At 37.5% G+C, this 12,687-nt stretch overlaps 1 protein-coding gene across 1 annotated transcript; it reads right to left on the reverse strand.

Annotated features, from left to right (window-relative positions):
* Positions 1 to 555: 555 nt before the first annotated feature.
* On the reverse strand, positions 556 to 1,775 carry LOC311297644 (uncharacterized protein). Its single transcript, XM_084420031.1, has 3 exons — positions 1,584 to 1,775; positions 1,307 to 1,402; positions 556 to 865 (listed from the first exon to the last, which is right to left on the reverse strand). Exons 1-3 carry the CDS (start codon positions 1,633 to 1,635, stop codon positions 783 to 785), a joined length of 231 nt encoding a protein of 76 aa, XP_084276157.1. The 5' UTR covers positions 1,636 to 1,775; the 3' UTR covers positions 556 to 782.
* Between the last annotated feature and the right edge of the window lie 10,912 nt (positions 1,776 to 12,687).

Below are 12,687 nucleotides of genomic sequence, written 5' to 3' on the forward strand. Positions count from 1 at the left end.
GCTGGTTATTTCAAAAGAAGAAAATCCTCAATCTCTTTAATCATAAACCCTGCGGTCAGGCAAAAAAATAAAGGAGGGAGGATTAATTCACAGCTGACCCATATTTCCTTGTTTGAATTAAGATTATTAGAAGCTGCCCAACTTATTTGTGTACAAGAAGCATGTAGCATTATTATAATTAGTATTATTTTAAATATTATAACGAGCAGCACAACAGTTATCGGTGCAAAAGTAAAAGTTACTTTTGTCATAAGACTCACAGATGGAACAATAAAGTTCAATAACCTCACAATATTGTTGACTAAAACTTCTGAAGGGTTTATGAAAATGCACAGAGCATCTCATCGAGTTAAGCTTGTTTGGAAACGAGGTTATTATGTTTTAAATCACCCATGATAAACATTTGATATGCAGTTTTGCATCGCATGTTTAGCTTCCAGTCTTCTCATCTGTTAAAAGCAGCGGTTAATCCAGACAAATGGCATCGTAACATCTCTCTCGAATGACCTACATCTCTCTGATACTGCTTTGACTTCAACACATACACAGCTTTTTACTGAGTAGTTTTTATTTCATTCATAAATCAAATCATACAGAGCTGGGACAGAAATCATGGTTATTAAAAATTCATTTAAGCAGTGATAATGTAAAACAATCCATGTTGAATCAGATGGAAAAGGAAAGCATACACCTACAGTAACCCAGTGCTATTACACCATTACAATAAACATTAGTGCCTGACTCAAGGACAGTAGATCAACAGGATTGGTGACATTGAGAGATCAGTCACACAGATCAGAAGTGCAGCAGTAGGTATTCAATCCAGGCACACAGAACTCCTCACATGTCCGGGAGAACACAGTGGCTGCGGTTAAAAACATATCAAGAAAAACAGGTCAATCATTTCTAGAATACAGAAGAAAAAATTTATTTTCCTTTTTTAATCACCAGTGGAGCGGTAATAAATATGAAGCTGTTTTAGGGTCATTATCATGAACTAGAACTAAAACCATAAAATAAAATAAAAACATTCAAAACATTAAACTTATTTTATTTTAGTTAGCTGCCAACATTTAGTACTAAAACAAGTAGCCTACTATTAGTACTAAATAACAAGTACTAAAATACATCAAACTAAAATAAAAACTAATAAAAAACTAAAACATACAAAAACTATATAGATCAAATTTAAATACAAATATGAACAAAAACTATAATAGTATAGCAATGATAGCCTATCAAAATTATACTCACTATTACTGACTATTGAAAATAGTAAATAACTAAAATAATATTGTTTGCTTACGTGTTGCAACAGTTTTGCAGAAATTGCTTGAGGATGGGCATTCAGTTGGGGTCTTGCAGTCCTCATCCACACAGGTGTAGCATGTCAGCGAGTGCACTGATGAGAGATTACATATTAGACAAATAGATGATAATGGTGACCTTTTTCTGCACTTTATCAGAGTTTTTTCAATTTTTACATTCCAAACTTACTCCGAGACATGATAGCTAGCAATGTCCAGTTCGTTATATTAGATAGATAGATAGATAGATAGATATTGAAAAATCTTTTTTCTTACCTGATGCGCTGCAGAGGAGCACCACAATAAAAGCACACACTAGGGCCTTCATGATGAAAACTGGTCTGGTCACGAAGAGGAACGTGATTCTTTATATACCTTGGCTACACCTTTTACCGTAAATACATTCTTTCTTCCACAGAACAGTAATGCAGCATGACAGGTTTAATGTAACTAGATCTAGATGTCAGCTTAGTTCAAGGAAGTAAAATGATTTTGTACATTGCAGGTCTGGTAATTCTTTGTGCTTAGCTTATTGTCTCTCCTTGATGCAAGAACTTCTATCAAGCCTGTAACTCTAGGGCATCTTTTTCTAACCTTTTCAACTCTTTTATCCATCCTCTGCCATCTGATAATTTAGTTCTTTTAATTTTACTCAGGAATAAACCATTTGATGTCACTTTTTTTTCAACTAACTCTGAACTGTTTTGACTGTGCTTCTATTTTATTATATTCTTTAGTACAGTTATTGAAACCATGTTGGGGGTAATGCATAACAAGTAACAAAAGTTTCATTATCAGATTACTTTTTCTAAGTAACTAGTAAAGTAACTACTTTACTTTTAAAACATTATAATGCCTATTGATGCACGTGATGCTTATTGTAGTTCTAGACTAAATGCAAGCATGCATTTACTCATCTCACTTTCACAAAAACCGATTTATATTCCTTAAAGGGAATAAAAACAGTGAAATAAGACAAATATACTTTATGCATTTAATCTTACTTTATTAACCAACGTCTTTGCTGCTGATCTTCGATGACCTGATTGAGCCATACTAGTAAGAAAAAATGACTTTAGATAAACATAATTTTGTGTTGAACTATCTTTTCCTGCATCCTATTCAATCCAGAATGGCAGCAGCTGAAAGGTTTGTTTGAGATGCGCCCTCTACAGACATGAATTTGCATTTCCTTCAGCCTGAGGATTATTCATTTCACTTTTGGTGTGAAAGGGCCTTTCACGAGTTCACACTTACATATAATTTGAGGGGGTAAAGTTTAATGCGTATTTGGCGTGCTGTCCGGGGGGAGGGCTCCGAGCTCGGAGTTTGGCCCGAACCCAGAGTACTCCCCCCGTATGTAAGTGCTTAGGACTAGAAGCGTGGAGAAGGGGTGGTGGAGGGATGCTGCAAAACTGTCAATGGAATGAGGTGAGACTGCTGAGTACATATACACACCTCTTACCATTGATTGCTGAGTACTCTCCACTTGTGTTAATTATCTGAATGTGCTCCTCCCGAACCTTGTTAATAAAACATCATTTAAAATAGAACTTTTAGGGAGTAACGCAATATTGTAATGCATTACTTTTAAAAGTAACTTTCCCCAACACTGATTGAAACCATAAACCACCATATTTTTGTGAGATGGGCATCTAAAGTGCAGAGCCCTTTAATTCAAATTCCACCTGCATTTCTAAGCCTGTCAGGTACCATAGAAAACCATCCAATTAATCTCCCCAGCAACAATCCTCTGGTGTTCCACAGGGATCTGTACTTGGACCACTTCTCATTCTTTACTAAATCACTCAGTTATTTCATAACCTCTCATAGCCTTTTTACCTCTTATTAAGAACGTAAATCTCATCTCAAAATAGAAATTACAGGCCAGCTGGCAAAATGATCTCTAATAGCATGGACCTTAGGGCCTTAAGGCCAAGTGAATTCAATGCTTATTACAGCTGGGGCACGGACAGGCCTTATGGGTAATCTTTCTGAAGATTAGTATTGTATTGTTTTTAGGCATTGGCATTTCCATAGACGTTTGAGGCTAGTTATTGCTTTGAGGAGAGATCTCAGGGGATCGGAGGCCATTGCCAATGTTCAGCTCTCTAGACTAAAGTCAGGTTGCCAAATATGAAGAATATTTTCCACTTGAGAAACCATATCAGACAAGAAATTTCACAGCTTAACACAAAGTTGTCATGAATGTGGATAAGACTATGGGCCCTATCTTGCACCCAGCGCAATTGACTTTGTACACCGACGCATGTATCATTCCTATTTTGCACCCGCGCACAGCGGACTTTTCCCTCCACAGACGCACGTCGGTAAACTAGCAAATGCATTTGCGCTCCCGGAGGCGGTTCAGCGCAAAGAGGAGGCGTGTTCCGGCGCAAACGTGTTTTGCAGGTTTAGAAAACAATTCCGCCACTGACTTTAGACTAGGTTTTTCCTGGTCATTGTGGCTGGAACACGCCTCCTCTTTGCGCTGAACCGTCTCCGGGAGCGCAAATGCATTTGCTAGTTTACCGACGTGCGTCTGTGGAGGGAAAAGTCCGCTGTGCGCGGGTGCAAAATAGGAATGATACATGCGTCGGTGTACAAAGTCAATTGCGCTGCACATTTTATTCATATGCTATTTTAAGGGCACATGCTTGGCTATAACCAATGTAGCGTGTGCACAACGCGCATACACTTTGCTTATCTCATCTACAGACGCAGCAGTTTTCATTTTTAGAAAACCATACATTATTACAAGAAAAAATATTAACACATGAGAGAAATCATTGTTGTGTCCATGAAGATGTGAAAAAATAGGCATAATTCTAGCTTACACATTTACCCAAATTATTATATACCTGTTTAACCGAAGCTAATTTGGGTGTGTTTCTCCATCCCCAATGTAACTTCTCTGTCTTTTACGGCCCTGACGAGAACGTCGGTCTCCTCGGCTTTGAACCGCTCCTGGCGTGCGCCTGGCAAATCCGCCGTTATAATAGCAATCCGCCATGGATCAAGCGCGCCTGCTCTTAAAGGGAATGTGAGATGTCACTCTGATTGGTTTATTTCTCGTTACGCCCAAACCACACCTATGAATAATGAAGCTACTTCAGACCAACCCATTTTAGATTTGCGTCGGGCGCAAGAGTCATTTATCCCGCCGGTATAATAGCAACAGCGCCCAAGACCCGCCCACAAAGTTACTTGCGTTTCACGCTTGATACTTGCGTTTCAGATCGTTAAAATAGGGCCCAATGGATTAATTACTTAGTTAGAGCAAGTAGTGTTCATTAAACATTTTTATTTCATTGCTAGTAATCACAATTTTGCAAAAAAAAAAAAAAAAAAAAAGTACTGTAGGCTATATCTTGATGATAACATTATATGTGATTAGTAATTTAAATATGTAATAGTAAATAGTAAATGAAGATGTGTTATCTAGGATGAGGTATCTGTGAAAACAAAGAATACCTAAAAAAGCCATAATGATCTTGAAATCATTAGGTAAATGCTGTAATATGGAGATTAAAAAACACAAGGGTCTAACTAACACAGACAGCAGGGGGCAACAAAGATCAAAAGTAATTAGACAAACATTTAGCAAATACGTGGCCTTCATAAAATAAATAAAAAAAAAGGTAAAATTAATACTGGAACACGAATGGATTAATGTGTTTATAATACTATTAAAGGGGTGGTTCACCCAAATAAAGATTCTGTCATTTACTCACCCTCAAGTTGTTCTAAACCTGTACGAGTTTCTTTGTTCTGATGAACACAAAAGAAGATATCACAACTTGAGGGTGAGTAAATGACAGAATTTCCTTTTTTGGATGAACTATCCTTTTAATATTTTGTAAAAAGATGTATGTTTTTGACAGCAAGAACATCAGAACCAGATTTCATGCAGTGCGCTTAAGACAAAAAATTGTCTTAAATGAAAGCATTGAAAATATTTCTGTTTAATATACAAAATTTGCGTGTTATAATTAATGCTTAAGATAATTATGACTTTGGTAGAAGAACATATTCCTCAGCCTAAACATCCATATCCATCTGTCTCTCTCTTCTCTTTAGTTATCCATCCATCTATTTATTCATAAATCACTCAACCATACATCTATCGATCCATTAATTCATTTTTTAATAAAAGCAATTTATTGGAAAGCTTACAGTTCTTTAGTAGGCCTATACCACTTAACAAAATGAAATCTTCTAATGTAATTTGATGCATTAAATGAATTGCTAAAAGTTCCATTTTGTAAGCAGTTTAATTCCTGTATAAATAATCACTTCAATAAAACATTTGGGATTTCATTTTGCTTCTAAGAATACAGGTGACAGTGATCATGACTTGTGATTTAGGGTTGTCAAGGTTGAACTTTAGAATAGCACAATTTACAAACTTCTTCACAGGCTTTTTAAGCAAACAAAGTTGAGTGTTTTATGGTTTTGAACTGTGTGTTGGCCATGTGACCTTCTGAAGGGGTTCTGCAGTGACATCTCATAATTCCTTCACCTGTGCCAATGACATCCAGAGGAAGATGTCTAGATCATAACAGTCTGTCTTGCAACAAGCAACTTGCAAGAATATAAATAAAACATTCACAGTAAGAAAATTTATAAAATAATTGAATCTGAAAATGTAAAGGCTAATACATTGCAGTTTTTTAGAATTCATATTACTTTAAGTAATGTATGGAAACAGCCCTAAATAAGCAAGCACTGCAGTACCATTGACGGCCAGCAGATGCTACCATTGAGCCAATCCTATGTGTAAGTGCATGACTTATTTTGTTTGCGTTTCACGGCTAAATAGCTAAAAATCTCCTCAGAATGCAGTTGGTCAAAATAACCCACAATTCTAATTTCATCTCTGAAATAAATGACACCATTTGCAAAGTGAAACAGTCTGAAGGGGCGAGTAGTCCGGTCTTGCTGCTTAAAAAAAGTCATTCTCTCTTCCAAAGCGCAATGTAGTGACTGTAATGGATAGCAGAAAACTTCTGGTTTCCCATCTCCCTCTGTAAATGGCAGAAACAGAGTGTCCTCCATTAGGCTCCATAAATCTGAGCTGATGTGACAAAGGGTAATGAAGCAGCTTTCTAATCGGCCTGCCCACGGCCCCCTCATGTCACACTGCAGACAGGCCTGTTTCCAAATGCAGATTCCCGAACAAAGCTAAACACACAAACATTTATTCCCAGAGCCAGACAACTGCATCACGTATGTCAATAATGCTATACGTGAGTGAAGGCTTCGCGAAATTTCTGCTGAAAGTTGCTAGCATTTAGAGAAATCAATAATACAACACCCGACAAGTTTAATGAAAGAAGACTCGGTAATGATCCCATTTATCCTCAAGCTAAATGTGCCTAACCAGAACATTTGAAAAAGAACAATGAGTCCATTTCGAAATGATGTTTTATTATGTAAGTGGCTCTGTTTTATAAGAACAAGAACTTCTTATAAACTTGGGAGTCGCGCTTTACCCTCTTAGGAAGGTGTGTGGAGCAACCGCTGCAAGATGACATTAAACTCTCGGCTTGTCCCATACAGTACATGTGTTCCTCTTGTCCTTGTCTCTGAATTGGAACAGAGCTTACTACAGCGAGACCTGGCTAGCGCTTTATCACATAAACCTTCGGTATACCTAATCAAATAACCACCCGGGCGTGAAAACATATTCCACTCTGTTCACGTAGCCTTGCGATGAGTGCCTTGCAGAATCAAACAGGACACGGGATTAAGTGATGGAGTCGGAGTCTTCCAGAGGGCCTTGTGCTACAGCGATTAGGAGAGAGGTATTACTGAGATTGTGGGCGGTGCGACACATAAAGAATGGGGACAGAAGTGCAAAGTAGCTCTCCAAGACCCATCAGGTGCTCATCTGTTGAAATATCGGCTTTTTATAAAATAACAATGCCAGGAGCTTTTATTTACAGGAAATGTCACACCTGAAGGTATATTGTATAGCAGCTGAATTTGGCCAAAGAAGAACATTTAAATAATTAGGGGTAAATAAACCTTAAACCAGAAAAATAAATAAACCGGAACCCTCTGTGGCAATTCACTCGATCAAACTTAGCTTTTTAAAAATACACATTTATATATACAGTGGGGTCCAAAAGTCTAATGAAAACAATATAATACATGTTTTATTATTGTTGCATTTATAGAACATTTTTCTTTTTCTTTTAAACTTAGAACCAAAGAAATTTGTGATAAAAATAATAAATATAATTTAATAAATTATATAAAATATGTATACATTTACAATAATATTTATTATTATTATTATTAACATTTATTATTCTTTATTTATATTTAATAAATGTAATTTAAATTTTTTTTTTTTTTATAAAACTTAATTTACAGATTTTTTTTTTTTTTGATATTTGACACTTGCAGTGCTGAATAGTGGCTAATGGTTCACTAAATCCACATCCCTTTCTTTGTCTCTCTGAACTCCTATCTTTGCATTCGGCTAAGAGACTGAGAGGTCGTGACCTCTGTGGCCTTTTGTTCCCTCAGTGAGTTGGGTTACAGACAGTGCCTCATCAGCCATGCTGTAGATGACCTTCTGTACTCCTGTCCCTCAGAGCTATGCAGGGCCATTGGCCTCTCTGTTTCAGTGTTAAAGCTGCCTTTTATAGAGCAGCCTGGCCCAGCAGCACGCTGGGAGACAAACAGAGACAAATGGCCTTGTATTTTTTTCTTCAGAATAGTTAAATCAACAAGTGTGACATAGAAAATGGGTGTAAGGTGGATTAGGACACACACGCACGCATGCACGCACACACGCACACACACGTTTACTTAGCTATCTAAATGGGGACATTGCATAGACATAATGTTTTTTTATACTGTACGAACTGTATATTCTATCCCCTTAAACTAACCCTACCACACAAAACGTGCATTTAAAAAAATAAATAAAAAATCTTTAATTACTTTTGGTATTTTTTCAGGTTTTGGTAACTTCTGGGTTCACATTTTCCCCCAAACTATAGTTAAGTAGGTACACACACACACACACACACACACACACACACACACACACACACACACACACACACACACACACACACACACACACACACACAAAATGTGTGTTGATATCAGTCTAAACTGTCTCTCTGAAATCTAAGACTTTGCTAACTTTACAGCGATGCTTATGTTGCTAAAGTTTAAGTAAGGTACAGTGTCCTCTGTAAGAGGCTCTCAACGCCGTTCCAAGTACTCTCGGAGTCCCAGGAAGTATTTAAAGCTCAGACGTGATGCTGTAAAAATAATTCAAAGAGCAGGAAGAGGAGTTATTAAACCGAAAGGAAAGTTGCACAAGAGAGGAGGGGAGTTCAGACAGCAGGGGTCTTTGATGAGCGTATCCGGACTGGGCCCGGATGAGAGCTGAGTAATGTGGGGGAGCTTTATCCAGGTGCACACATTGTGCTCTTGAGTCTAGCACTCTATTCTGCCCTCATCCGTCTCTCTTTCACTCATTCGTTCTCTTTCTCCCCCCCTTTCCCTTCTCTGTCTATTCAGCTCGAGCGCCAGGAGTCAGATAGATGGTCCAGCTGCATCCTCTTGGTCACTATGTGCCAGTTTATTTAAGGTCTTCTTGGAACAGAGACCTCCCTGTGAAAGTCTTAATATATTGCCTGTGTGTTCGTGTTTGCCTGTGTTTGTTCTCGGGAGAGTAAGTCACGGTCCCTAAATACATCTCAGGGTCGGTTAGATTTAGAACGCTGAGTAAATACTACACCGATTTTGCTTGCATGAAATGGAGTGTAGTTATGGCTTTCTCATTATGTTTTGGACTGAGGAGGTCCATAACACCTGGAGAAAGCTAATCATTAGCATTCCCATTCATCTCAATGGCACTTTCTCAGGATGGCACAAGATCAAGGACGCACACAGTTCCAAAAGTCTTCAGTAGTGACTATTTTGAGGTGTAACGTGACAGGCAACAATTTAAGGCTAAATACTGTTGTAATACTGTTACAATATAATAATAATTATTACTATTATCAATGCTGAAAACAGTACTGCTTAATATTTTTGTGGAAAGCGTGATACGTTTTATTTAGGATTCTTTAATGAATAAAAACATTTGAAATCTTTGGTAACGTCATAAAATCTAACCTGTCATTTTTGATTAATTGAATGCATCTTTGTTGAATAAAATAATTTCTTTCCATATTATATATATATGTATGTATATGTATCGCATATATATAATGTATCACAGTTTCCACAAAAAATTAAGCAGCACAACTTTTTTCAATGTTGATAATAAAAAATGTGTGTCACAGTTCCACTGTCCGCAGTTCCCTCATACACTCCATACTCCATTCACACACACGTAGTACAGCCATATCACTCAAAACTACAATCACCTGCACTTGATCAGCATGCTCATCACCTCTGACATAAAATCATATACATCATATACACTCATTGTCTGGTCTACAACTAGGACTTCAGACTATTGAATTAAATTAATTTTTGGATTAATAGCTAAATGAAAACTACTCTCTGATGTCGTGGAACGGGCTGCAAAATTCTCCTTGACTCCACAGAGATAGTCAGGTTTGTCATTTTTTTTATTCAGAACGGTCATTCTAATTGCAATATAGCCTTGGTTTCTTTTTTTTGTTTTCAGCTGCTATGGGCCGTCCACAGGCCATCAATATTGATCGCCTTTCTATATGTCTGATGAAGAGCCTGCGTGCTCGAAACGTTACCGCTATGCGATAGTTGTCTTGATAATAAATATTTTTGATAATTTTGGAGCTTAGGTGTTGCCGACTTTATACTTTATTTTTTACTTGTTGTTTTTTAGTCGAGCACCCTTTTGAGATTGATGTGCGTGCTTTTGTTTCATTTTTCTTCGCCTTTCTATATGAAATACACTCCATCCTCATGATAATGACTTGCACTATTGATTCTTTAATTTTAAGTTGACAAAAGCTGCATTAACATTAGAAAAATTAAAGATGTTGAATTTATTCAAGTCAATCAATTATTCATTTCATTCATTTATGCATATTTATATATTCATTCATGTATTAATTTATGCAGATTTTGGAGGCTGTAAAATGCCACAGTCCTTCAATAGACATATGACTTCACATTATACTAACAGCTCAGCCTGTCCTGTCCAGGAGGAGGTGACTCAGAACTTTTATTGCACCAATACTGCCTACTCATCTGCGCTATCCCTGCACAGCCTGGGCTCTCCATGCGTCATAGAACAGTGTCCTCACTGGGACCTTTAACTTCTCGTGACCCCTGAGGGGTGGAGCTCTTCATTTCCTGCCCTGCTGGTGACTCACACCCATCAACGAAGGTGTTTATCAGTCTGACCTTTCATGACCTCTTCTGTTTCCTGCTGATGATTGGATGACCCTAGTGGGTGACCTCTTGTTGATTTTTATCTGGTTTTTAACACATATTCAGTTTATGTCTCAATGCATCTTGTCAGAACGGCCAGTCAGAAGCATCATGCCTGTTCAAACTAATTTGTTTAGCTAAGAGGATTTTTAATGCAACTTACTCACAAACAAATATATATGTATTCACACACACATACATAATGTATATTTGAAAATGTGTTCCTAAACTGAAAACTAGCACTTATTTACAAATAAAAAGATCCACATAGTTGTTAGAATGTGTTCTTTTCCCCCATTGGTCATGTCTTATCTTGCCTGAAGCAGCAAGTGAGACAAAACTGCCAAAAAAAAAAAAAAGATGTACAATCGTGACCCTGCCTCCAGCAACTCATAAATATGCCATCATGACAGAGTTTAATAATGTTTGTGTAATGCATGTGCATTTTAATTGCAAATAGATTTCCTTTTATAAATGACAAAAAACATTGCAATTCAAAATAAGAATAAGATAAAATATGTGGATTAGTTTTCAGTGACACATATTAGCCCCATTATTTTTAAAGATTTTTTGGCTTCCATCACATGTAATTGTTTCATTTCATCTCAGCATATGGGACTGTAATCGTTGCTTTTCAGGCAGCAGAAACAATGAGCTTTTTGATTAAGGATCCAATATGACCAATTACCAAACTGTAACTAGCCATGTTGGCAGAATGTAGATGACAGAAGATCTTTAATGGCTTGTACATTCCATAACAGCATGGATGAACAAAATCTGTTATCACCATATTAAAATACAAGATGCACATTTATCACCACAAAACGAGTTTAAAAGCATGGATTACTTGGCAGACAGCATTGTCTTACTAGAAAATTACGGAGACAATTTACAAGGTGACCGTCTAGTCTAAAATATAATTTATAATGTATTTCAGAGAAAGCATTGTTTAACAACAACAACAACAACAAAACATGTTGCTATAAAAAAAGTTTGCATACTGTAAATGTAGCCTAATTTTGTTATTCCATAATGCGCTTTGTGAAAGATGAACAGCTCCTAAATGCATGACCACAACAAAAAGTGTATCTGAAACTCTCTGCGTTTTTTAAGTTACCTCAAAAGCAAGGCCAAGAGCACGGACTAGAGATGCAGGACGAGGCATGGGAGGGGCAGAGCCTTCATTGTCTCCTTGAGGACCTTGCTACACTTCATCATGCATTCCTTTTCATCTCCGTGTCCTCAACTTCCAACGGTTTTCCGCATCACCGCCGCTGGAAAGCACAGTACGTGATCAGGGTGAACCTGCCGGCTGTGGGAATTGACCCGCTATCCTCAGTTTAGATGTCAATAGTGGGCAATTTTTCCCTCTTCCTCAAGGTCATTGTGACCTGGAGTGAATCCATAAGAGACTAGCCTAATTACTGAGCAACAACAGGCAGTGCTGCAATAACCTAATTATTCTTGGCACATATTAGATAAAGGGGCCTATTGCTGGCTTTCCTGCAAGGGGCCTGTTGAAAAGGAATTTGATTTCCCCAAATACTTCATCACCAGATCTCTCCTTGTGTTAATTGGGTACTTTAAAGCAATGAGGGATACCTCTTCCTTGCAAAACTGAAGGGATGGCTCTTGGAATATAAAGGGACAGTTCCTCAAAAAATGTCACTGTTTTGTAGCTCAGAAGAGGTATTTATTTAACCCTTACCACAAGGTGACTTTTATTTTCGAAAGATGGTGAGATGAAGAAGTTACTGAGTGGATCTATGCAGTTTTATTTATGGATCTGTTTCTCTTCAGTCAATCCTACCCCCTGAATAAGACACGTTGTGCAGTGGACAGCAAACTAATGGAGGTTTCCCTGCAGGCCATACCAGTGTGATCCTCATTGACCATGTCATGATGAATTAGCTTCAGCTATAGGCAGCTGGCTTTCTTATAATACACCTACAGGTCAGGAGCCAGAGTTCCTTGATTTGTC

The sequence above is a fragment of the Rutilus rutilus genome, assembly GCF_951802725.1.
Source record: "Rutilus rutilus genome assembly, chromosome: 9".
NCBI lineage: Eukaryota > Metazoa > Chordata > Actinopteri > Cypriniformes > Leuciscidae > Rutilus > Rutilus rutilus.

Excerpts from the sequence above, each read along its gene's own strand:
- LOC311297644 (XM_084420031.1), bottom strand. The coding sequence starts at position 1,635 with ATGAAGGCCCTAGTGTGTGCTTTTATTGTGGTGCTCCTCTGCAGCGCA. Across the intron at positions 1,403-1,583 it reads GCTCCTCTGCAGCGCATCAG|TGCACTCGCTGACATGCTAC; the intron begins GTAAGAAAAAAG and ends ATCTCTCATCAG. Across the intron at positions 866-1,306 it reads CTGCAAAACTGTTGCAACAC|CCACTGTGTTCTCCCGGACA; the intron begins GTAAGCAAACAA and ends TTTTAACCGCAG.